This window comes from Sphaerodactylus townsendi, linkage group LG14 (assembly GCF_021028975.2).
Source record: "Sphaerodactylus townsendi isolate TG3544 linkage group LG14, MPM_Stown_v2.3, whole genome shotgun sequence".
Classification (NCBI taxonomy): Eukaryota; Metazoa; Chordata; class Lepidosauria; order Squamata; family Sphaerodactylidae; genus Sphaerodactylus; species Sphaerodactylus townsendi.
Genome location: NC_059438.1, coordinates 43,299,134 through 43,324,968, shown reverse-complemented (window position 1 = coordinate 43,324,968; position 25,835 = coordinate 43,299,134). Strand labels below are relative to the sequence as shown.

The 25,835-nt window shown below is 44.3% G+C and overlaps 1 protein-coding gene across 3 annotated transcripts in view; it reads left to right on the top strand.

Moving 5' to 3' along the window:
• The window catches only part of NFX1 (nuclear transcription factor, X-box binding 1), an 89,560-nt gene extending 71,068 nt beyond the window's left edge, over window positions 1–18,492 (top strand). For 2 of the 3 annotated variants that reach the window (XM_048515182.1, XM_048515180.1), the window contains 7 exons: window positions 515–616; window positions 4,819–4,860; window positions 5,235–5,333; window positions 9,186–9,252; window positions 10,031–10,176; window positions 12,871–12,972; window positions 15,875–18,492. In XM_048515182.1, coding sequence (XP_048371139.1) covers window positions 515–616; window positions 4,819–4,860; window positions 5,235–5,333; window positions 9,186–9,252; window positions 10,031–10,176; window positions 12,871–12,972; window positions 15,875–15,947 — 631 coding nt within the window. In that variant the 3' untranslated portion in view covers window positions 15,948–18,492. The remainder of the gene's footprint in view (window positions 1–514; window positions 617–4,818; window positions 4,861–5,234; window positions 5,334–9,185; window positions 9,253–10,030; window positions 10,177–12,870; window positions 12,973–15,874) is intronic. The other variant, XM_048515181.1, reaches the window with a different exon arrangement.
• Window positions 18,493–25,835: the final 7,343 nt, after the last annotated feature.

Genomic DNA, 25,835 nt, shown 5'->3' with positions numbered 1-25,835 from the left:
ACAGCAGCAGCCCATGGGGGGGAGGCGCAAACCTCAGATTTTGCACCATTTTCCCTAGCTACCCCTCTGCCTGGAGGGGAGGGAGAAGGGACTGCCGGCTACCAGCTGGGAGCCCAGCCGGTGGGGGGGCAGGGGAGTCTGCCGTCCCTGGCCTCGGAGAGCTGCTTTTATAAGCACTGAGACCGGGGCAGGGCTTGGGGAGGTGTGGGCAGGTGGGGTCGTGGCCTTGCCCCCAAACCTCCCCCATAAAAATCTATACCTACATCACTGGCTATACCCAAAGATTCATAAACAGGATCTGAAACATTTACAGATAGAACCACCTGTGGAAATATGTAATTTATTTTCTGGTATTCCTGATGGGAGGAATTAGTTTATTCTAGAGTTTCAAAGTTATTTGAGGTTAATGGTCTTCCTATCCCTATTGTGTGCCCAATCAATGCCCTCGCCTTCTTAGTCTTTTGTTTTTTTCTGTAGCCTTGTTCATGCTCCATAAGGTATCATTCTCTTCCAGAATAGCTGCAATTTCCATCGCTTCTAAGTTGACAGATCCACAGCTTGGAGATTCCGTAGAGATTAGCAGATTGATCACCAAAAAAGAAATGAAGCAAACCAGGTATCAAAACAAATGCTGAACTGCAATGTGACTGCCGCTGACAGGAGGGGTTTCCAAACCTTTGCTGTTAAGCATTTGCTGTTAATGGTTGTTTAAAGTTTAAGTGCTTATCTGGACAGGTTACTTTGCAACATAGAAATTCATCATTGTGTCTTCAAGCTGGCTGCAGAGAACTGACTAGAAGGTTTTCAGAAGCTTCAGAGCTTGGAGTGCTCTCCCCATCTGGAGCAAAGGGTTCTCGCTGGATGGTAGCCTATATCTCCCACTGTGCATCCCCTCCCTCTAATAGTTTCCCCCAAAGCAAAAGTGTTTGCAGGCCATGCAGTTCCTTCAAGGTTGAAATGCTGATAAGAGCCAGGTGCTGTCTGGTTAGGGACAGGAAACATTACTGCAAGCCTCTAACAATGTAAAACTCCAGCATACTCGAGGAATCTTTAGTGCCACTGTCCCATGAACTTCCCTTGGTGCTCATGGCTGGGGTCTTGGCAGTACCTCCTCCCTCAGTTCTCTCTCTGCCACCGTGGTTTCAGCTGAGCATTGCATTTACATCAGAATTTTTCATTCATCCTCTTTTTCATTCATCCTCTTTGAAATGTTTTAAGTATGGAACAAACATGGCTCAAAATGGTGAGCATAATGAATGTCTTTTCCATTTCAGTGAGACTTGTGTCCCTGAGACATGCCTATCTTGCCGTCTTTTTACTTCAAAGGCCAGACATGAACACACCTCAAGGCTGAAGACTGGTTTGTGGGAAAAGTCTCTCACTTTGCTGGATACTCCCAAGGAGAAATGTTTAAAGAGGGCTCATACACTCTTTGTCACTCCGCAGTCCAAACAGCTGTGTCTAATCCAACTCCTGACTTGGCTTTCGTGGCCAAACGGACAACTTTTGAGTCCCTGTTAAAAAGAAGGTTCAGAACAACTCTCGATTTAATCTGTTGTCTCCTTGACATAATGACTTGTCGCCAGTGCGTCCGATCTGGTTCCCCATCACCATCCATCCACTGGAAGTCTCCTCTTGACATTCTGCAGCAGCATCTCCTTGATTCCCAGATTCTCCTGTTCGAGGTTGACAACCTCCTCAACATGGACCATCGATGTCCCCACCTAGACGGAGTCCTTTTTACAATGAGGTTGGAGTCTGGGGGCCTGTGGACATCTAAGCTCCTCCTCTCTTCAGCATTGAATCTCCTGTGATTGAGTCTGCTGTCAGAAAGAGTCTCCAGGTCCTTTGTCGTCCAAGGACATCCTTCCCTGGTAGAGAATCTTCTCCTCCTTCCTCAGAAGGTGAAATTTTTGAAGTTCCCTTTAGATCAAGGAAAATGATCAAGATCTGCAGCTTATTCATCTTTTCTGCAGCAAATTTCCATTCTCATTCCTGCCAATTTTCCTGTGGTTATTGTTCAGGGTTGCATTTGCCCTGATGGTCCCATTGGGATGTGTCTTCACAATGTCATACCTCTTCCCACCCATCTTCAAAGTTGATTGATAAGCAGCCTTTGACATCAAGTCATGGGAAGACTGCATCTACTTCACCACTTCTGACCTGGAGACAGTCTTCCTTCAGATTTGGAGGGAGTCTAAGCACCCCATTCCATCCTGCACTATGGAACCGATTGCTAAGCATTTTTTTTTAAAGAGACAAGCATGGCTCCAAGAAACTTTAGAATTGCCAACCACCAAACCATCATAGGTGAATATCAGCTACTCCTGTGGGAGACCATTTCCCCACACTTGTATCTCCTACCTGATGATGCCCGTGCCGAGGTGGCTGCCAGTCAAGCGGAGGCTGTTCTCCTCTCTCAGCAGGAGATAAATGCAGTTCCCTGCATTTATGCAGCTGAGGCTTCTGCTCACTCCTTGGCTTCTGCAATTCCCATTCGATGCCAGGCTTGACTCCATAATCCTGAGACATGAGCTAAAGTGGAGGATCTCCCTTTCGAGGGCACGTCTCTCTCTGCCTCCCAACATTTCTATGGGGGCAGAACCTGGCCTGCCTTTTGACTCCACCCCCACCCCGTTCTCTCACTCTGCCTCCATCTCCCCTTGGATATTGCTCTTCTCTGTCTCTCTGTCTCTCTCTGTGGTCAATTCTGCACAGCATAATGATAACAGGTTGCAGCTGTTATTTTTGAATCAGGTCCATTGTTCCCCTTGGCCTGGGTGCCCATTTTCCGTGAAGGAATGGAGTTGAGGTCAGGGGAAATAATCCATTTTCCTTCTGCCCTTTCTCCTGTTCTTTCGTTTTCCTTTGATGCTTGCAACTGTAGCTCAACTAGACGCAACCCTGGTCCTGGCCCATCGGTAGCTGGACACTATCACTGCGCTGGCCTTGAGACGCTCAACTCCTAAGCCTCCTTCTCTTTCTGCTGTAAGATTCTCACATTCCGTGGGAACCAGGGGGAAGGGGGTTATGGCGGGAAAACTACAGGGATAAATGTAACTGTTTTTCCATAGCCCACCAGAACTGGCTTTGCCAAAGCCAGGTACCAGCTGTGTCCAATAAAGACTTCTGATCTTGTTTATTGATTCCAGTTGAAGACCTGACACCAGGACAGTCTGAGTTTAGAACATCTTTGTAGATCTTCTAGAATCTTCTTCCAGGTTTCCCCATAGTTATCTTGAAATAAGTTATTCATTTGACTATTTATATTAACGCCTGAGTACTTGATTTTGTTAGTGGCAGCATCACAACCAGTTATCTCTTCAAAGTCTTTTGTTTCTTGTTTAGTTAGAAATCTTGTGATAATTTTTGTTTCGGAAGGATTTATTTTGAATCCAGCAAATTGTCCATATTGTTTTATCTGCTCCATCAAATGTTTTATTGAAAAGTTGAGGTTGGATATTGCCAGTACTACATCGTCTGCATAACTTTTCATCTTGAATTCTTTTCCATATACTTTAAGACTTGTGGTTTTTGGATCTTGTCTGATCCTGGTTTCCAGAAATTCTAAAGCTTATATGAATAGTAATGGTGATAATGGGCATCTTGTTCCTTTTTCCATTTATATCTCTTCTGTCAAGAAACCGTTGATTAGAATTCTCGCTTTTTGTCTAGCATGTATTCTTTGTATTCATTCAAAAAATCTGGGACCACAGTTTACATGTTTAACATGAATTTCCAGGAAATATTTTTGAAAGCTTTCTCTTCAGCAGTTCCCCACACTTGATGTCAGAAGGGCACTCCTTTTTATTTAAGTTATAAAGTTCTTTTAAACAAGACAATAATGTGTTTGTTTGTTTTAAGGGACCTAAGAAAGGCAAAGCTGCTTCTTCACGAACCATTTCTAGATGAGTAGTTTCTGCAACTGAATTGGCAAAATAGCAATTCTAAGGTTAAGGCTCGTTCCACCAAGGCTCAAGCATCATGTCCTTGCCAGAGTTGATCTCGGGATGTGTGTAAGGGGATGCCCTGGCCTGCATTGTTCATGTTCCTCCATTGAAGTGAATTCCAGGAGAGATGCAGCTGTTAGGAGAACAGTTTTACAATCATTGTTTTGTTGACAAAGCTCACACCCACCTCCATGGTATTTTGTTTCTTTCCCATGAAGGACTGCAGGGAAGAAATGATGGTGAAAACAAAGTTGCACTTACCTGTAACTGTTGTTCATCACATCTCTTCTATGCACCCATGCATCCCTCCCTCCTTTCCCTACTGAGAACTGCCATTTGCCTGCTTGGAGCTTCAAGAAATGAGGGAGGAGCACTCTCCTCACCCCTTCACGTTACCATGTGGGTGGGAAACCAGCCTGCTCTCGGCTCTGGACAGGAGGGGGAGTGCTCCAAGCACTCTGAAGCTGTTGGAAGCTTTTGAGACAGTTCTCCACAGCCAGCCTCAGCCTGCACCATTCCATGTGTGCCTTCAGAGAAGACGCCCTACGAGCAACAGGTACAGGTACGTGCAGCTTTGTTTTCTCTTTAGTATTTGACTGTTGGTAGTTATTCTAGAGCTGGAGTGCTTCTGTGGGAGGTTGGGAAAGCTGCTTCATGAAGAATTAACCGTTTCAGAGCCAGGGCCTAAACAGTATCAGATGCGCTGTGGGGAAGATTCTTTCTGCATACCCAGTAGCTTTATAAATCATAGCATTGTAATTGTCAGCCTTGATTCTTGTTGGGAAGACTTTTTTTTAAGGGGGTGTGACGGCAGAGTATTCGGAGGAATGTAATTGCTTTCTGCAATCTGCACTTTTTGTTTATGTAGGCTGCAGTGTGATGAAGAATGTTTGGCGCTGGAAAGGAATCGGTAGGCAACGACCTTTGTCATTTGTTTTTGATCGGCTCACAAGTTAACTTCTGTTTTGGGGATGTGTAAAAACAACCATCTAGAAGAATCAGATTATTACAAAAGAGTAAGCAAGATAGTGTCGTCACGGTGTGCTACAGTCCCCTTGCTCATTACCTGATGTAATTCTGTAATTCCTGAAATTATCATTCGAAAGAACCCAGGATACAGTAGAAACTATTTCAGGAAGAGCGTAGAGATTCAAATGATGTGGCATGGAGAAGGAGGCTAAAGAAGTCTTGTACAACATATAACAAGGCTTTAAAAGTATTTCACTGCAGTCAAATGATGCAATGTGGTTGGATTTAAATTGAACATTTAATGTTTTCAATCAGGCGATTTGCTGAGGCTCTCCATATCGATGACAGTTCTGACCCTTTTAATGTTCGTTCCTCTGTACCCAAATACAGTGATACCTTGAAAGAGGATGGGAGGTAAGTAGTATCACCTGGCTCAGGATCTTGTGTGTGCTCCAGAGAGCGCAGAGTGTTTCTGCACAAGTGGGCTTTCCTGTTGATTTCAGTGTGAAGAGCTGATGGTTGGAGAGTTGTTCTGGATTTTAATTTAGCTATTGCTGGCTCATCCCAAGAATTCCATTTAATGCTCACGCTGATCTGTTTGTGATGCACCTTGTCCACGCATGCATCGGATTGGGTAATCTGCTTTGATGCTTCCTCCCCCCGCCCCCCTTGGTGTTTTCTCCCGTGAGGTTGGGTGGAGCCTCAAAGCCTCAGCTCATGTGGCAGTATCCTTAAATGCAAAACTGTCCCATCATCTGCAAAGCAAGATTATGTGCAGTTTAAAGTTGAAAGGAGACTTATGGCCTGGGTGTGTGTGTGTGTGTGTGTGTGATGTGTCTGAACCTTTGCTGCTTCTGCTCTGCATCCACTTCTAGTATGAACCATGATTGTAGTAGCTCCAGAAAGCCCCACTTGTGGGCTCCTTTTGAGCTTCAAATTTTGCCCTTGCTTTACTCATGATTAAGACTGACACCCACTTTAAAAGTGCAACATCAAACTTTTCCTGAATATCATCATTAGGGTAATCTGCTAATGCACAGAAAACAGTTTGACGCTTTTGAAATCTAGAAGATACATTTCTTCTTCCCCAACATCCTGTGTTTTTCTTCTTCTTCTTCTTCTTCTTCTTCTTCTTCTTCTTATTATTATTATTATTATTATTATTATTATTATTATTATTATTATTATTATTATTATTATTATTATTATTATTATTATTATTATTACAAAACAGTTATACACAGCAAACAAGATCAATATGCTGGATTTTGTATTACATCACACGTCGGACACTTTCCAAGCATCTAGGACTGTGTGATGTATCGACGAATAATGCGTGCAGAGCCGAGTAGGGTGGCCTTTTGCAGCTGACATATGGTGATTTTGTCAGCGCCAATTGTTTTTAAGTGCCGTTCAAGATCTTTAGGCACTGCACCCAGTGTGCCAATCACCACTGGGACCACCTTTACTGGTTTGTGCCAGAGTCTTTGTAGTTCAATCCTTAAATCCTCATATCGTGTAAGTTTTTCCAGTTGCTTTTTTATTATTATTATTATTATTAATAATAATAATATTTTATTTTATTATTATTTTGCTTTATTATTATTATTATTATTATTATTATTATTATTATTATTATTATTATTATTATTATTATTATTATTATTATTATTATTGCTGTCAGGTCACACCATAGGGCAACCCCATATGGTTTTCAAGGCAAAAGACTTTCAGAATAGAATAGAATAGAATAGAATAGAATAGAATAGAATAGAATAGAATAGAATAGAATCTTTATTGGCCAAGTGTGATTGGACACACAAGGAATTTGTCTCCGGTGCATATGCTCTCAGTGTACATAAAAGAAAATACATTTGTCAAGAATCATAAGGTACAGCACTTAATGATTGTCATATAGGTCTAGTAAGCAATCAGGAAACAATCAATAGTAATAAAAACATAAAATGTAAAATCATAAAATAAAATGAAATGTCAGCACAGGCTATAGTCATACAGTCATAATTGGGAGGAGATGGGTAATAGGAATGATGAAAAAAGTAGTGCAGTAATTATATAATAAATATATAATAAATAGTTTGACATTATCGAGGGAATTATTTGTTTAACAGAGTGATGGCATTCGGGAAAAAACTGTTCTTATGTCTAGTTGTCTTGGTGTGCAGTGGTTTGCTATCACTTGACTTCACAATATTCTTCTGGTGGGGGATCCCAAGGGGGGAAATCTCCCACCTCCCTATATCCAATAGCACTGGTGCATGCGCAGACACTCACACACATGTGTGAGTGTGTGTAACCTTTTGGGGAGTTCTCTTCAGTTGTTCCACCATGTTCCTCTACAGTAAATGTTTTACTGAATCAGTTTAGACAACTGAAGTGTTCCCATGTTAGGTCTTGGAACTTTAACCCAAAAACAAACTCCAAATAATAATCAGCAGCCTTTATTGAAGAGCTGGTCAAGCACCACACTTGGCGAAGCCAGTTCTGCTGAACTTGGCATCTCAGGTCCCATATACCCCCCTTCCCGAATTCCCAGAGACAGCATATGGGGCCGAAAGTATGAAAGTATGCCCAGTCGCGAGGTCAGCAACAAATAGCAGAGGAGCCACCTGGTCTCCTGCCCACGACAAGATAACAGTCATAGCTCTTTTCTCACGGGGTAAGCGAGACAGGGGAGGCCTACTTTACTACAAAGCATGAAAAGCAACATAGGTCAAGGAAAGAATGCATTGATGGCAGTGGTTACATATAACAGAGCTGGTTACATATAACAAAAAGAGACATTGAGTTACTTACAGCTGATTACATTGATTGAATAATGCACCCATTCTACTCAGATAAGCATCCCCCTGACATCCTGCTCCCTTTACTCTGTTTTACCTCCAATAAACATGCAAGAAGCTTTTTAAAAGTTTAACAAACAGTAGAATTGTATTAAAAACTTCAGGGTTCTGGATTAGGAGAGAACTTTGTCAACAAGGCATGAAACAGCGTTTTTTTACAGGTATCCAGATGTTTCAGTGTTTGGCACAGGTGGTAATTGGCTTTTTGAAAAGCCAATTTGTAACAGATTTCTTAATGCTTTGGAATATGATGGACTTTCAAGATGATTCACAACTAGCAACCAGAGATTCTTGCGCCTGTAAACTGAACGGAATGGAGTATCTCCACAACTTTTTTAAGTACAATTCAAAGACCTTTATTAGGCATATTATTTCCACAACTTGCTTTTCCCTTCCAGACTTCTCAAACCACAAGTTTAGTTCACATCCTACCAAAGTACTGGGAATGGGAAATCCTTCTCACACAGGCGATGTGATTTTCCCTCCTGGCTAGAAAATGGTCCCTCTGTGATCAAACCTCTTCCTAAGTCAGTTCCCTCGGTTCTCCCCACTCTGTCCAGAAGACAAACTACTTCTGTTGTAAGAACCTGAACTAGGAATTTTTCTCTCCCTAGGAGTAAATTCCCTTCTTGGCTACAGCAGGGTCTCTCTTCCCCAACACTCTCTTCCCATCTAAACCACAGGTCTTTCAGAGACTCTAAACACATCTGCTGACTCTGGATCACAGAACTGAACTACTTCAAATTTTGTCTGAAGCTCTGACTCCTTCTAACATTCTACTCACTCCCATTTGTTCCTCGTGCAATCAGCCTCAGTGAGGGGTTAACACTTTACAGTCTGACTTTTCTGCCTCTGCCTGCTCCTGAGGTCCTGCTCCCATCCAAATACTAACCAGAGTGGACCCTACTTAGCTTCTAAAATCTGACAAGATCAAGCTAGGCTGTCTTTTCAAAGATATGTCATCAGAAACAAGGAACATCAGCACAGAGTTAAGATGAAAGGAACCTGCAGTGAAAATGTTGCGCTGTCTGCTCCAGGGAGGACTATTTGCCCTTTCCTGTGATCAACATGCTTTTCTTTGAACCTATTTCTCTTTGGAGAAATAGCTGTGAAAATCTAATCATGACAAAATTATGAAAAAAATTATGAAAAAATTATAAAATCTCAGAGCAATCGTTTTGTTTAGCAGAAGGAAAGTGTTGTCTAAATTGGGGAGGAAGAGACAACTGTGAACAAAATGTGCAGAAAAATATTGGCCCCAAAATTTACTATGATGAAATGGTATATACAGTAAAACATGAAACATTTTGACACATTTAAATTATCCAGGAAAACTGCTTATTAGTCTGCTTCAGTTATTACAGTAGCCGTTGTTGGTAGTGAATTATATTCTTCATTATTTCAGAAAGGATTTAAAGTTTGTCAGTGAAACTGAGAAGGAAATGAAAGTCCTCATAGAAGCTGTAAATAAGGTTAGTAAAAGAAGTCTGTGTATTCCCAAACGTGTTAATGTTAAAAGCTACATATAGTTATCACTTTTTTAAAATGCTGTTTTGTACAGAATTACTGTAAAGAAGGAAGAATCACCTCTAAATGTGAATATTTAAAGTATAAACTTGCATCAGCTTCATTGTCATAAACTATTTTGACAAAGATTTTATTGTGTTAGTTGATGATTATACAATATACAATACTTGCTCATCAGTTGCTGTCCTTTTTAACTATGTGTAATTCTTCCTACTTTGCCAAGTAGGCTTCTTCATAATGGAATTTTGTAACAGAAATGACAGGCTAGCCCAGGGGTAGGGAACCTGCGGCTCTCCAGATGTTCAGGAACTGCAATTCCCATCAGCGTCTGTCAGCAAGGCCAATTGGCCATGCTGGTAGGGGCTGATGGGAATTGTAGTTCCTGAACATCTGGAGAGCCGCAGGTTCCCTACCCCTGGGCTAGACCCAGTAATGTGAAGCTGATGAAGCGAGATGTCCTCACCTCTCCGTTCCTATTGCAGCCTGCTGAGTCCCCCCCCCCCTCCCATTTTGCTTGGGGGAAAGTGTCAAAAGACCTTCACAGGAAAAGTGTGGATATGCCTAGAGCAGTGGAAGTTGGCAGGAATCTCCACCAACACAGCTGCTATTCCACTGATGTATCTACTTTTTATCTGGCTAAATGGCATGTTTGCATCTCACCCAGAGCCCTGCATTTCTCTCTAATTTTCATAAGGTTGTCATGTCTTTCTTGGCCTAATGTAGAGCAAGCACACCAAGAAGAGTCACTGCTTCCCACCCATGAACAGAGAACATCGCAGAATCATCCATGAGCTCGCCCAGGCATACGGCATTGAGAGTGTGAGCTATGATAACGAACCAAAGCGCAATGTTGTTATCAGTGCGGTGAAGTATGTTGTTCCATTTTCTTGTTATAAGTGGCAAAATAATCAACTTTAATAATTGATTAATATTAGTATTTAATATATTTCCGGAAGTAATTTTTTGCATTTACAATCAATACCTTGCCCATTCTTTGAGTGTTAGATATTTTTGAAAATAGTGTTTTGCTGTTGAATACGAAAATTGCTGAGACTTCCCATAGAAAACACTGCCCATTTTATTCAGTTCCTACATTTTACTTGATCACCTCTTATGTTTTTATATGTAACTAGCGGGGCCTGGCTATGCGTTGCTGTGGCTTATTGTGGTGAAATGGGAAAGGAACAGTAGCAGCAAATCAGTTGCAGAGGCCAGCAGTACGTGCTCATGGAAACACGCAGGCTGATACTGTGCAATGTCATTGATGTGTGTGACCGCATCCTCCCTCTTCTCTTCCCTTACATGGCACCCCTCCCACTACCTCCCTCCCCTTTCCCTTTGCTAGAGTGGATGGGTCATATCCAGATGCTGTGCCCCCTCCCTGCCCTCCCTTGCATGCCACCCCTCACTCTCTCCCCTCCCTAACTTCTCTTCCCTTGCATGCCTCCCCCTCCGCCCCTTCCCTCTCCCACCCTCTCTTCCCTTGCATGCCACCCCTCCCCCTCCCTCCCTCCCTCCCTTCTGTCTCCCTCTGCTAGGGTGGGTGGGTCATATCCAGATGCTGGGCCTGCTCCCTCCCCTCCCTTGCATGCTACCCCTCACTCTCTGTCCCCTCCCTCACTTCTCTTCCCTTTCATGCCTCCCGAGTAAGTGTCTATGAAATTTTCAGAGCGTTTGGGCCAGCAGGTGCGGGGTTATTCTCGAAGCAACAAATGCATGGTTCCATTTTTATATATATAGATTACGGGTATAGTCATTAGGAGTAGTGGCTGTTAATGAATTTATGCTCTATAAAGCTTTTAAATCTCCTTTTAAAGCCATCTACGCTAACACCTGTCACTACATCTTTTGGCAACTAGTGTTACAGTATCCAAAATACCTGTCACATCTTGAGAGCAGACAAGTAGATCAAACTGATCTAATCTGACAGCTGCTCCTCCCAGCACTTTGTCAGAACCAGCTGAAACCAGTCAGCTGTTCTTGGTTATGATTGGTTACTTGTTATATAAAAGCAGTGCTTGCTTACCAGCACTAGCTCTTAGGGTTTACCTGTTGCTGCAGGGCATGCTGCCCGTTTGCTGTTGGAGTTCCTGTATGCACTGTAAATATCTGCACTGGTGATAAAGTTTTTCCTCACAGTTAAACTTCTGTGTGCAGTGGTAATTGCTTTCAGCTGTGCTCAGCCAGTGCTTAGCCGCACCTTGCTGGCCTCTGTAGCAGGCTTTCTCTTGCGTAAATTCAACTCTGTGACAACTAGTTCCACATGTGAAGAAGTGTGTCATCGGTTCTGAATCTGTTACCAATCACCTGCACTGGGTGCCCCGGAGTTCTAGTAGTTTATGGAAGTGGGGAAAAAATCTATCCATTTTCTCCAGCTCATGCATATAATTTTATAAGCTGCTGTCATGCTTAGTCCTGTTTTATAAGCTGCTGTCATGCCTTTTGTTCTGAACAGAAAAGCTCCAAATGCTTACGGGCCGGGTGCTCCCAACCGCTGAATGAGCTTGGATACTCTGTCCTGCACTTTCTGGTATTCAGAAACCAGAACTGTACACAATATTTCATTTGTGCATTCACCACAGAATCCATGAGGGCATTACAGCTTTGTCCTTTTGAAGTCATAACAATCCCCAGCATGGAGTTTGCATGTTTTACTTCTGCCACATACACATTGAGTTATATGGTTACAACCCCACAATCTCCTTAGCCCCTTCCTGCTTGAAACCCATCAGCATATATTCAAACACAGTAATGTTTGTCCTACTGTGCATTGCCTTACACCAGCCTCCATTGAATATCATTGACTGTCATTGCCTGTTGAGCTGATTTTGAGAGAGGCTTCTGGACTGCTTCAAAATCAGCCTCTGTTTTCACCATCCTGAATAATTTGGTGTCATCTGTAGATCTAGCCACTATCCTCCTTGCCTCCCGTTCTAGATCATTTAAATTATTAGAGCAGATTAAATCATTCTGAGTCCATTAGTGATCTGGTGGACCTCACTGCTCACTGCCTTCCTTTGGGAGAAATGGGCAGGACTCTGCAGAAGCAGCAGGGAAAGGTTATAAATAAATGGGGGGGGGGGAGAGAGAGAGAGAGAGAGAACTCCTATCTGCTTCCTGTTTAACCAGAGTTTAATCTATAGGAGGAAGTGTCCTCTTATCCCATGACTGCTAAATTTGCTCGGGGTCTCTACTGGGGGCTTTGTCAAAAGAGTCATGAACGCTGTAGAAGTTTTCACATATGATAGGGAGGACCAATATGAGTATTATGGTCTACTCAGGGTCTTCTCCCTAATTCTGGGCTAAGGGTTTTTGTAGAATTGTGTGTCTTTTCATATCAAAAAAGCCCCATTGTCTGTGACTCAGAGGGTGGGGTTTTTTGTCATTTAATTTCTCTACGTAACACAAGTGCTCATGAGTATTTCCACACAATGCATATCATGATAAAACGAGAAGAAAACTGCTTGTTTCCAAATAAGAATAAACTACACAGACATAAAAAGGTGTTTAGTTACAGACATGACGGGACAGATTTCACTGATATTATGACTTCTTTTTTCCAGAGGGAAATCAGTTTGTCCGACAGTTTCTCTGACATCTCTGCTTACCAAGGAGAGGCAGAACAGATTTCCACCTCCTATTCCTCATCACAAGCAGTCAGAGAAGTAAGTCCTCCTCCATTCAAGGATTCTTGTTAAACCTATTCTGGTTTTGACTGTATTAATAAATGAGGATGAAACCTCGCCTTTCATAGAAAGGGAAGTACCATGGTACATTTACTAGAAGTACCACTGGAATTTGCTGTTGGTGAATTCATGTATGAGTTGTATGCTGTGGTGCCAAAATAAATGTTCTCCTGAATGCAGGACATCCAGTGTGGCGCTTCCCCTCCTCACCCAGGGCTCCTGGGCTGTGGTTCCTTCCCTCCCGCCCTTTCCTGGGGCTTGTCTCCCCAGAGGTGTCTTTTTCCAATTGGCCCGAGGGGCCAAGAAATAGTTTAGCCCACAGGGCGCCTGCTGTTTTAGGCAGCCCGTCCCTGGCTTCACAGCCTTCCCATCCAATCCCTGTGAGTGCAGGAGATGGATCTGCTGCAGTTGCCTCACTGACAGCTGGACCCAAGCTGCAAAGGGCTGGCACGCCCTGCCCAATTACCTCACTGGGCTAGAGTCAGTTCCCCAGTCTGAGCTGCCTTTGGCCTGCCCACCCGGCCCCACCTTGCCACTCCCTCCCGTTCTCCCCACCATCACCAACAAGTCCCCTCCCAGGACCCTGCTGCAGCAGCAGCTCCAGCGTGTTGTTGCCTCCCTCCTTAAATGCCTTTCCGGCCCTCAAATTCCTCCCCCTCCCCAGCTGAGGCCACTCTAAGCCCTGTTGGACGGGCTCAGCTGCGCTCCGAGCGTGGCAGAGGCTACGGCCCTGCTCATTTTCCCTGCGCGCCACCGAGCCCCCGCCCTGTTTCCCCATCGCCTCTTCGACCCGGCCCCGCTTTGCCTCGTCACTCACTTCCGCCTTGATCGCGTCGACATTTCGACCGACCGGCGAGGTTCCCGCCTGACCGCCCGAACACGCAAGTCCGGGCAAGGTGGCAGCGGGAGCCCCGGCCACGTCCGGACATCCAGTAGTTGTCATTTGATTCTGATCTTGGTGTGACATTCTTTTTATTGGTTTGTTTGTTTATGGGTTCAGGGAGGCTTTCAATATAAAATAAAATCAGTATAATAAATATACAACCTGCAGTAGTCTCTGATAATTCAATCCAAATGGCATTAAAAACTAACAAAACAGCCAATTCCCCATACTACACAGTTATATCAATTTAAGGAAATAACAACAGAATAAAAGAAGGGGAAAGGGAAGAAGAAGACCGGCTAAATGCAGTACCTTTGCTGCCTCAACCATAGCCCTGGTGGAAGAGCTCTGTCTTACAGGCCCTGCATGGCCGGGGTCTCCTCCAAAGAGTATCCCACCAGACTTGATATTTGTTTGATCTGGTCAAATGATCTGTCAGTTGGATCCTAGTTATTTTGAATGAATTATGTGCATGGGTGACAGTTTTTAAGGACTCTTAAAATATTAACTGAACAGTACAGAAATGTGGTTTTGAAGGTGGGAGAGCACTCACAATGGCATTAAGGGAGAGTACGAAACTTCAGTAGAAATAGAAATTAGAGTTACATAAGTTCTTTTAATGTAAATTTGTAAGTTGGACTTTTCTAGGGTTTCTTTAGTAGAAGTTATACTGGTTTGTCTCTCAGTTGCTGAACAGTGGTATAATGTATTTTACTTTTTTATATACTTAAGACTTTTATTGCATAGTGACAGAATAGCAGAGAGACCTGAATTTATTTTATTATTGAGGTTGGTGGAATAATGAACCTCTTCTGTTATTTGATAGTACTTATTCAATTATTTTGATGTTTTATCTATTGCATTGAGTGTTATGGGGTAATTTCTTTTCTGAAACCTTGCCAACTTTGAATTATGCTTGTATTTTTTCAGTTTCAGTTAATTGTTACAGCCATCAACCAGCATAAAAGAACAACAGAGTGTTAAAAATATAAATTTAAGCAGAATTTCAAAATCCAAAATACAACTTATGGTATACAGACAGTATAGGGGACAAAAACCCAATGGCAGGCTTTTATCTTTTAATAAAAATTTAATCAGAACTCTGAATAGTTGCACATTGCAACTGTCTGGGAGAAGCCCCAGTTCTGGGGGTACCTGCCTCCTAGCTGCTTCCTTGCTGTCTGCTGGGTGCTCCATTCCCATGGGGAGAGGGAGAGGAAACGTCCAGCCAGCGGAGGAGGTCTCTTACTGCCATAGTTTGAGGTCTGTGAACTATCTGTCCACTTGGCAGTTTCACCACAGAGGCTCAGCTTGCAACTGTCATCTTCATAAGGTACTAATGTAGGTAGAGGTGATGCCTGCCTGCTTGCCTGCCTCATACCAGGTAATGACTAACTGCCACACTCACAGTGTTGTTTCCTCCAGAGAGCCAGACTTTATTGGGGACAATGGCTACGTCACTGCATGGGGCACCCCTCTTCCATGGGCACTGCTGACTGCCAAGCATTACTATGCTGACTGGTTTCCACTTTTGTGAGACATTACAGAGTTGACCAACAGCTGTCAGCAGAAGCAGCGTTTGGGAGGAGAGTCTTTCAGCAGGTACTACCCTAGGATATTTGACATGTTGGACTCACTTCTCTTCAGTGGGGCGAAGTCATCCAAGATTCCCACCCTAGTGAGGAGATAGTTGGGGCAGTGCTTTTGTGTGCCTGGATAGGGAAGCTTCTTACCGGCCAGAGGAGCTGCAAAATATTGGCATGGCCTGAACAATTGGAGATGGAACCTAACCAGCTTGAATGACTTTGCCCCGCGGAAGACAAGACAACTTCATGGAGAAGGCAACTAGATGGAAAGTCCAACCTGTCTTTTTCCCATTAAAGACTGTCTTCTCCCTGAGGCACTGTATCCCTTGGTAAGGTCAAACCTGCTTTTTTGTATTTAAAAAGTCTTCAGATTTTTCAGAACATTCATCATATTTCACTGTGCTTATTTCAGGTATGGGAATAACAACTTGGAACAAATCTTCAAAGATGAACCTGTGATTGACTACTTTGATGTACAAGACTGAAATAATGAATTGTAATTTTGAAGTAGAGCTACTTTGTGATCTGGACCATTTTATCAAAGTGCATTCTACTGAGTTGAATTCAAAATCCATTATGGAACCAGAGGATGAAAACAGTTTGGTCATTGTGACAAAAAAGAAAATTTGCAATCAATGTTATATTTTTGGGTGGATCATCCCATTTGTCAGAGGGAGGCAGTATATCCACAAGCATTAAGTATGTCCTTCTGAGAACTCAGAGTAATTTGTATCTGCTAGAAATTAAGAAATCAGGATATAACACTTTCACCTGCATTGTATGAGTTGATTCTATCTCATTGGGGAAACCTGCTGCTTGTTCTGATACCATTAATAACTTTCAGTTGAACGAAACAAGTAGATTAACTGTTATTAAGTAACGTGAACAGTGAAGATTTATATAGACAAACCCAGTTGAAAATCAGCTTTTTCCAAGGCATTTTCTCCTGGCAGTTGTATTATCCTGCAGTTTTGTCACTGGTATGATTGAACATTGGTTTGTACCAACAGTTTCTAATATTGAATTGCTTCTGCCACAGATCCTCCTTCCTTTGGCAGGGCTTGGAAAACTGCTCTTTGTCATTTTTGGGTATGAACTTGGGGTTTCAACTGAAGAGTTTTTTAAAATGGAAAACTTTCTCTTGGATTTATTCTTTAGTTCTGCTAACAACGTAGCATTCAGGTTGTGCTTGACTTGAGGTGATAAATAACATTGCATTTATAGCAGTGCTTTTCAGCAAGAAAGAGAATGTTGCATTCTGACAGTGTATGAGGCAGCCACTGAACGTGCCTGTTGCACATCCATGGAAATGGCCAAAGGTCATTCTGGTCCCTCAGGAGGTGTCAGAGAGGAGCTGTAGTGAAACTGCCTCTCCTTATGTAAGGGTCAAATAAATGCCATATTTTATATCCGAGTCTCTTTGTAGGCTTCTGACAGTACAGTGTTTCCATGGCTGTTCTCATTACAGACGGAAGGTAGTTTCAGTGGAGGTAGTGGTGGAGTCTGTTGTGCTTGTTTTATTGCAGTTGAACTTTGCCTTTACACGGAACATCTGAGGCAGCCTCTGATAGGCGTGCAAGAGAACCTGAAGTGTCTGTCTTGAGAGCAAATGCAGTGGAAGCTCTTGGTGCATTAGAACTTGGTGACATGAATGAGCTGTCTTGCTAATAATAGTGACGCAAGAAAGAGGCAGAGACACCTTACTCTCAGCTAAACCCAGGTGCTAGTGGAGATTCGACATTATGGTCTGTCTAAATCTAAAATAATTCGCTTTTCCCAAATTTCGTTTCCTGCCATTCATGTATAAAACTTTACTCGCCCAGGACAGTACAAAAATACCTGAATCTTCACAAAATTGTGCCTTTTTCAAATATTTCCAAAGGAGAAAACAAACTCCCTTTAAAAAAGAAAAAGTCACGTGCAGTGGAACAGTCGCCCCGTCCAGTCGCCGGTTGTCCTGCTGGTGGGGCTTTGCACAAACATCAGCTGTTGTCAATTCTCTTTCTCTCTCACACATACGCAGGACACCAGTGCAGGTGAGCCAGCAAGCCCATGTAAATGCAAACCATTCCATGCAATGCAAACCTCCCAGATCTCTGCACGGGGCAGAGGTTGATCCCCTTCCCATCTGTCCCCTGATTGGGTGGGGTTTGTGAATCCACACAGGTGCTACTGCAAGGTGTCCTTATTCATGTGGCTGTCTCTTGAGCTGGACCCATGTTTCCAGAAGCCGGTGTTGGTGTCTGTGCCTGTGGATGGTTGTTTTCAAGCGATTGGTCCTGCTGTTGCTGAGCGGAAGGTGCCCTGTCTGCATTAAAGAGTTAATATGCGCTTTCAGTTGCTGCTTTTGCACATACAGTGTGTCTTACTGGGAACTGAACTCTCAGCTGTAGTTTTTAAATCACCTGTTTTCTTGGTGAAGAAAGTATTCTTTATACTATTCTTGTTTGGTTTCTAGTTTTTGATAACCAAAATGGAGTGGGGAAAGCCTTTTATGTGCTTATGAATAAGGTACTTGGATTTATCCTTGCAAGCAGCACAGGTGGAATTTTAGGAATTTTAGCTTAGGAATAGTTCCATATATTCAATTGCTCTGATTATTCAGTGCTGTATGTACATTGATCTGTGTGTATCTAAAATTTGTGGAAACTGCTATGGAGACCATTCCTTATGCCATTTTTCATGATGTACTTCATGATGAAGTGAAATTAATAGATTTAAGACCTTGTTATTTTATTTGTGGAATTTTTGCCCATTTGCGCGCACCTGTGCTCACTTGCCTGCTTGCTTTCAAGTTCAGTGGTGTAATAAATTACTACATATTACTAAATTACTATATAAATCTGTAATAAATTTCCAAGTTTAAAGTGCTATTTTGCATTTACTTGGTAGATTTTTGTGACACATATACACACAAATGTAGAGACAGCTAAAAAGCCACAGAAAGCCAGCTGTGAGATAAATAGGGAGGTCTTCAGATCTTTGGTGGTTGTCATGACCTGTATTATTAAAACATAACAAAATACTTTACACCTGTTGTCATTCCTTTTATTCTAAACATGACTTACCTTTGGAAAATAATGGGCCTCCTTCAACATCACCAAACGCTAGTCATGATATGGAGGGGGCAGAGGGTTGTCTGGGCTTTCAGCAAATTTCTGTTCTTCACCAATTGGTATCACTGCATGGATGTAAGCAGAGGTGGGATCCAGCAGGTTCTCACCAGTTCCCGAGAGTGGGTTACTAATTATTTGTGTGTGCCGAGAGGGGGTTACTAATTGGGTCTGCTTTTCTGTTAGAAATTCTATTAGGTCCAAAAATCATAAAGTCCTGTTGTTTCCTATGTGGCTGGTTAGCGACGGTAGAAAATGGGATAACTCTCCCTGTTGGGCTGTTTTAAAAACATGTTTTAGAAATATGGTAAAGTTCTTTGTTTAAGGAAAGTATCCTTTTGATTTCTAGAAACAAAATTAAGTATTTGAAAGTATTAAGTATTTGACAGGCAGTCAATTAGAGGAGAAGTCGTTGTTTCTGTTGGCAGCAGACGATAGGACTTGCTATAATGAGTTTAAATTATGGACAGAAAGATACCAGCTGGAAATTAGGAACTTTTTTTTACAGTAAGAGTTTTTTACAGTAACAGAGAAATTATTAATGCCCCGCCCTGGAATGCCCGGCCACGCCCCCATCGTGCCCAGCCACGCCCAGCCCCATTGGCGCTATGCCATTGTTTGAATCCCACCACCATGGGAACCTGTTACTAAAATTTTTGGATCCCACCACTGGGCGTAAGGCATGGTGCATTGTTATAAACTTCTGAGTTTTTCTATCCAATGCATCCAACTCAGCCTGTGTCTAGTTTATGGTTCCCATAGCATACCTTATGATGGGTATGGTCCAGGGGTTGATGACCTTAATGGTATTCCTACCATTTAATTTGGATTTCAAAATTTTCCTGACTCTCTGAGTTTGTTCTCTGCTGACCACAATCTTCACTTGCCCGTGTTCAATGTTATCCAGCTGCAAAATGCCCAGGTATTTATAAGCTGCCTCTTGGTTTCACTTGATTAGTTGGCCATCAGGTGTTTCTATGCCGTCACTCTCAGTGATCTTGCCTCTCTGTATTGCCACAGTAGCGCACTTTTCCAGGCCAAACTCCATCGAAATGTCTGTGATGAATATTTGGACTGTGTTTATTAGTGACTGGATTTCTGTGTCTGATTTCCTGTACAGCTTCAAATCATCCATGTACAGCAAATGTGAGTTGTTTTCTGAGTCTTTGGCCATTTGATAGCCCAACTTTGTTTTCTTTAAAATCAGTGTTAGTGGGATCATGGTGATGATAAACAGTAAAGGTGATAGTGAATCATCTTGGAAAAGCCCTCACTGGATGTTGACCCATAGTTTTCACTTCCAACTGTCAGTTCAGTTCTCCACTGTCTCATTGCTTTTTCAATGAATACTCAAATGTTTTGGCTGACACCAATTGTTTCCAAGCCTTTTATGATCCAGCTATGGATACTGTTCCCACCTAGAATGGCTTTCAATGGTCTTAACCATTTCAACGTTACAACTGATGAGGTGCTCCATAGCATCAAAAAGGGGTTTGCCACAGCACGGCCGCCAGGTGTTACTTCTCACCTTCCTTTCCCTTCCTAGAAGCCCAGGTGTTTCCCCAGGCACTCTTCTTCCCAGAAACTGTCTCGCTACCCACCCCAACCCTCTAGGTACCGCAGCAAGTTTCACCAACCCTACAATCGTCCGGCTCATTCAAGCGTTTCCCTCAATCTCACAAAAATAAGAGAGGGTCCAGGTCCTCTTCTCTAGGAGAGTCCAAGGCCAAGTCTAAAGGCCAATGACTAGAAGCCTCCCCCTTTCCGTCTCTGATCTACAGTGTTTGGGAATCTATCACTGCTGAACATGGGGTTCTGGACATAATAAAGCATGGTTATTTCTTGGAATGGACTTCTCTTTCTGACTATTCCAAATCCCAATTTTGCTCGGCTGACCCCCTCCCTCCTCCACAGCTTTTGCTGGAGGTGGAGGAATTGCTTCTTAACGACGACACTGTTGACCTGATTCCACCAGAACGTCGGGGGGCCAGTCCTGTTCCAGGTACTTTCTGATAGATAAGAAATCTGGAGGGACTTGCCTTTGGAATCCTGGATTGGAGTGTGTTAAGCAAACATGCGTATCAACAACAACTACCACCTTTATTTGGCATTTAAAAATAGGTTCTAGAGCATTGCCAGACATTTTTGAAATACAAATCGAGTACATTCAAAGCGCAGACAGGAGGACTGTATATAGCAGTATACATTACTTAGAAAGTTCTGTCACTTGTAAAAGAAATTTTGCTACTTTTTCCAAGAGCATGACATCTGTGTTGTTTAACAGAAGCTCCATAACAGAACAGGAATCAGATTTGTAAAGGGCCAGCCTGGGAGAGAAATTCCTGATGCCCACATATCTCGGACAGTCAAGAATAATGTGAGCAAGAGTCTCCACGTGCTTATCCATATGTTCCGAATGCTGACTCTGGCTGACATCATCCCACTGCTCACCCCTTCACCGTGGTTTCAGTGCTGGACTTACATGATGCATAAGTATACAGTCCCACTGTTTTGTTTACCCCCCCCCTCCCCCAGGGTTTTCTCTAAATGTGTGGCAGTGGTTGTCAATCACCTTGCCTTGTGCTGTTGTACCATCTTTCCTCAATTATTGGTTGTTGGTGGGGGACTCCCCCAACCATATGCATGGCCAAATTGACATGACCTTGGCCTAGGCCTTTTGGTAAACTTTGAGAAGCCCCTCCTCACCCCAGTTCAGTCATTCAACTTCATTGGGGCTGTTTTGGATTCTTCCCAGTCCAAAGTCTTTTTGCCTCTGCAGAGGGCGCTGGCCATCAAATCCCTAATTTGCAAGTTCACTGCTAATCATTCCCAAATGGCCAGGTCCATCTCAAAATGGTTGGGTCTCATGGCCCCCACCATGTTAATGGTGCTGTCTGCCCATCTCCACCATCATTTCAAATTTGTTATAGGGATGCCTTTTGGGAACCCCTCTTGGGATCTCCAAGTGTTCTCTGATGCTTTTTTGCAAGGCTCATTTTTTGTTCATTGTGCAAAGAAAGGATCTAAGTGTTAGCTGTCCCTGAAAGTTGCCCTGGCACTGGAGAAGGTGCCCTCAACCGATAGGGAGAGTGCCCCGGAGACCTCAGACACCGGGGAAAGCAGCAAGTCATTAGGAAATGACGACAACCTGGCCTGAAGCGTTCCAATGGCCAGGTTGACCGACAAGGCGCTGACCATCAGGTGAGTGAAACTTCCGCCCCTCTGATTGCCCTCCTAGCCCTTTCCAACCCTAAGTAGAGAACTCAAGTAACTGTGGGAGCCCTAATTGATTCGAGGTGCTCCAAGTGCCTGATGCGCCCCATGGTAGCAGAAGGGCTAGGGTTGAGACTCAAAAGACTCAGGACTCCCATGAAATTCAAGCAGATGAACGGGAGCCCCATGGATGGGTCCCGGTCAACCCACAGAACTGAAGCTGTTTTAGTTAAGTGCGGCCCCCACTGGGAAAAGAGGCAGTTCGTTATGGCCAAGCTGGGCCACTACCCAGTGATCCTGGGAATGTCTTGGCTCTCCAGGCATGACCCGGAGATCTGCTGGAAGGACAGGGTGATCTGCTTCATAGAGTCGCCTTGTGGCAATCACCTCAAGCTGGGGTCCTCCAAGCTCATCCACACCCCGCTATCGTAGCAACTGCCCCCAAACCCCTGGGCAGCCCAAGGGGAGCAGTCTTCGGCAATCTTCGGCCCCCCAAACCAAACTGCACCAAACTTGGGGTGCATGATCAGAGCAGTGTCTTGAAGACACCCTGAAAGTTTGGTGTCACTAGCTGGAAAACAAATTTTTTTGGCAATTTCTAGGTGGTCGAACCTCCATGTGAAGGAGCAGTGAGACAAACATTTTAAAGGTATCAGCACCAAACTTTCAGGAAGATCGGGGCCGATTTGGACACCATGCATTTGGACCTGCCTCGGTGTGTTCGAATCGGGGATGATTTGGGCCGAATCACAGATTTGGCGGATCTGAATCGCCAACCCTATCCTGGGAGCCAAATTACCCAAGGGCAGAGTCTACTCCATGAGCCCAAGGAGATGACCACCCTGCAAGAATTCCTGGACAAAAACTTAGAACACGGATTCATTCAACCGGCAACTTCCCACATGGGGCCTTCAGGAAAAAGAAGGATGGCTCCCCTAGACTCTGTACTGAGGCTTGAATGCAGTTTCCCTTTGCCTCTCATCAAAGATCTGTTCAGTAGTTTGTCCAAGGGAAAGGTTTTCACAAAACTGGACCGTAGGGAAGCTTACTTCTGGGTCCGGATCTCAGTGCCAAGAGCACCTCACCAGTTTTAACACAGTTTTAGGACAATTTGAGTATCTTGTCATTAATCCTTTCAGGCTCAGTGGAGCCCCAGGGGTTTTCATGAACCTGATAAATGAAATTAAGCATGATCTCTTGTATAAGGGGGGTGGTAGTTTACCTTGACGATTTGCTGATTTATTCTGAGAATGAGCAAGAACATGTGTGCTTGGTCAGAGGGGTGTTGAAACGGCTGAAAATCAACAAATTGTCTGCAAAGTTGTCTAAATGCAAATTTCACAAGTCCAAACTCAACTTCTTGGGCGACCGTATTTCAGGCCAAGGAGTCAAGATGGACCCAGCAAGCTGTAATAGATCGGCAAGCTCCCCAAACCTGTAAGCAGCTCCAGTCATTTCTTGGTTTCGCAAATTTCTACTGACATTTCATCTCTGACTGCAGAAAAAGCCCTCCCCCTCACCGACCTGCTCCGCACTGAGGGAGCAGACCCTGGCAGTGCCAGGCCCCTCTGAATTGGACTGAAGCTTCCCAAGCTGCTTTCCAGAACCTCAAAAGAGCGTTAGTTTTCAACCCCATCCTCCACCATGCCAACCCCTCCGTTCATAGTGCACATGGATGCCTCTGATATAGCTACGGGCGCTGCCCTCCTCCAGGCGGGGGAAGATAGGAGGTTCCACGCATGCACTTTCCTTTCCAAGAAATTTAGTGGGTCCAAGTTAAATTAGACTGTGGGTAACAAGGAGACTGTGGGGCCATCAAAAAAGCCCTAAGGGCCTGGCACCACTGGTTAGAAGGCACCCAGCACCCGTTCAGAGTTTGGACAGATCACAAGAAGAAGAAGAGTTTGGATTTATATCCCCCCTTTCTCTCCTGCAGGAGACTCAAAGGGGCTGACAATCTCCTTGCCCTTCCCCCCTCACAACAAACACCCTGTGAGGTAGGTGGGGCTGAGAGAGCTCCGAGAAGCTGTGACTAGCCCAAGGTCACCCAGCTGGCATGTGTGGGAGTGTACAGACTAATCTGAATTCCCCAGATAAGCCTCCACAGCTCAGGTGGCAGAGCGGGGAATCAAACCCGGTTCTCCCAGATTAGATACACGAGCTCTTAACCTCCTACGCCACTGCTGCTCCACAAGAACTCAGCGGCGCTCAAAACCCCCAGCAAACTGAATGCGAAGCAGCTCCGCTGGGCGGACTTTTTTGTGCGCTTTGATTTCACCCTCCATTTTCCCTGGGCAAATGTAACTGCCTCACAGACGCCCTATCCCACCTCCCGTCATGCATCATTTTCACACCCACCCAGCTCAGCCTCCAAGTGGTCACAAGGAGTAAAGCGAAGGCCGACGTTCTTGTCCCGCCCAAGCCCAACCTCCCCCTGGAGGAGGAACTGAAAGCTCTCCACAGGTCGCTCTCTGCTGAGGGGGAAAGGGTGGGGCCTCTCGAAGAGCAGGGTGGTTGGTGGAAGAGGGACAAGCTCTGTGTCCCCAAACTCCTCCGGGCCGAGGTCCTTGTCGGTTGCCACAACATGAAATTGGCGGGCCATTTCAGGTTCATCAAAGCATTAAACCTGGCCCACCGACAGTTTTGGTGGTGGTTTCTCCACAAGGATGTGGAGGCTTATGTAAAGGGGTGCTCCACTTGCGCCATGGCGAAGCATGTCCCAGGCAGACACCCGGGCCGGCTTCAGCCCTTGCCCACACCCGAGGCCCCATGGAAGGTGATCTCAATGGACTTCATCACAGATCTCCTCTCCAGCAAAGGGAAGACTGTCATTTGGGTGGTGGTGGATCTTTTTTCCAAGCAAGCTCATTTTGTACCCTGTGGGGGAATCCTGTCAGCACAGAAACTGGCAAAGTTGTTTATTCAGCATATCTACTGCCTCCATGCTGACCCGCTCAAAATAATTTCCGACTGGGGCAGCCAATTCATGTCTAGGTTCTGGAGGCAGTTCATGAAGCTCTTGGATGTTGAGCAAGGCCTCTAGCTGGTGTATCACGCCACCACAGATGGCTAGACCAAACGCAGTAGTTCCTCCCACTCTACCGGCCACCATTTCAAACTGATCAAAAGTTTCAGGGAGCCGCCACCACGCTAACTTCTTTTTTTCTTTTCATTGCTAAAGTGTATCAGTGGAGCATGGAACCCAGTGAAATTGATAAGGCTGGCTTCATTAACAAAATCCTTGCTGGCCTCTCTTCCCTTGCCTCCCCCCTGCTGCTGCAACCTACCTACCTACCTACCTTCCTTCCTTCCTTCCTTCCTTCCTTCCTTCCTTCCTTCCTTCCTTCCCTGCAAAACTATTGTTTGGCATGGCAGACCATGCCATCAGACTATTTCAGCCACTATCAATAGGCAACATGTGCCCCTCAAAAGGTTGCAGGCATTCCCCCAAAATGGAGGTTGCATGGCAGCAACTAAGGGGTGGAGCAGCTCAGATTGGGAGAACCACATGGGGTGGGGAGAATGGGATAACCAGGAAACCCCCACTGTGAATCAGAGTTAGATTCTTGACTACTTTTCAGCCATGGGAGAAGTCGTGCATGCATAAATGGCCCTCATCTAACTAGCTAGGATAGATAGAGATACAGAAGGCATGTCCTGCCCTCATGGTGCCAAGATGAAGAACAGAAGTGTAAGCAGGAAATTCCCTGAGAGCAGCAATCTACAAATCAGATCCGTAGGAAGAAAGGAGGTTCTTGGGCTAGTCTCAGTTCTCTCCGAACTCTTTCAGCCCTGCCTACCTCACAAGAGGTCTGTTGTGGGATGGAGGGGAATGGGAGCCACTTTGGGACTCCTGAAAGAGAGAAAAGTGGGGTATAAAACCAACGCTTCTGCTTTTGCTTTCTATAGGGCAAGGTCCTTCACTGCAAGCAATGGTGGCATTAACTCCTTGTGATGTGCCTCTAACACTCCTCCCCCCCGCCTGCCCCACAAAACTTAGAATTGGATTATCTGAGCAGGAAGAAAGACTATTAAACTACTAATGTG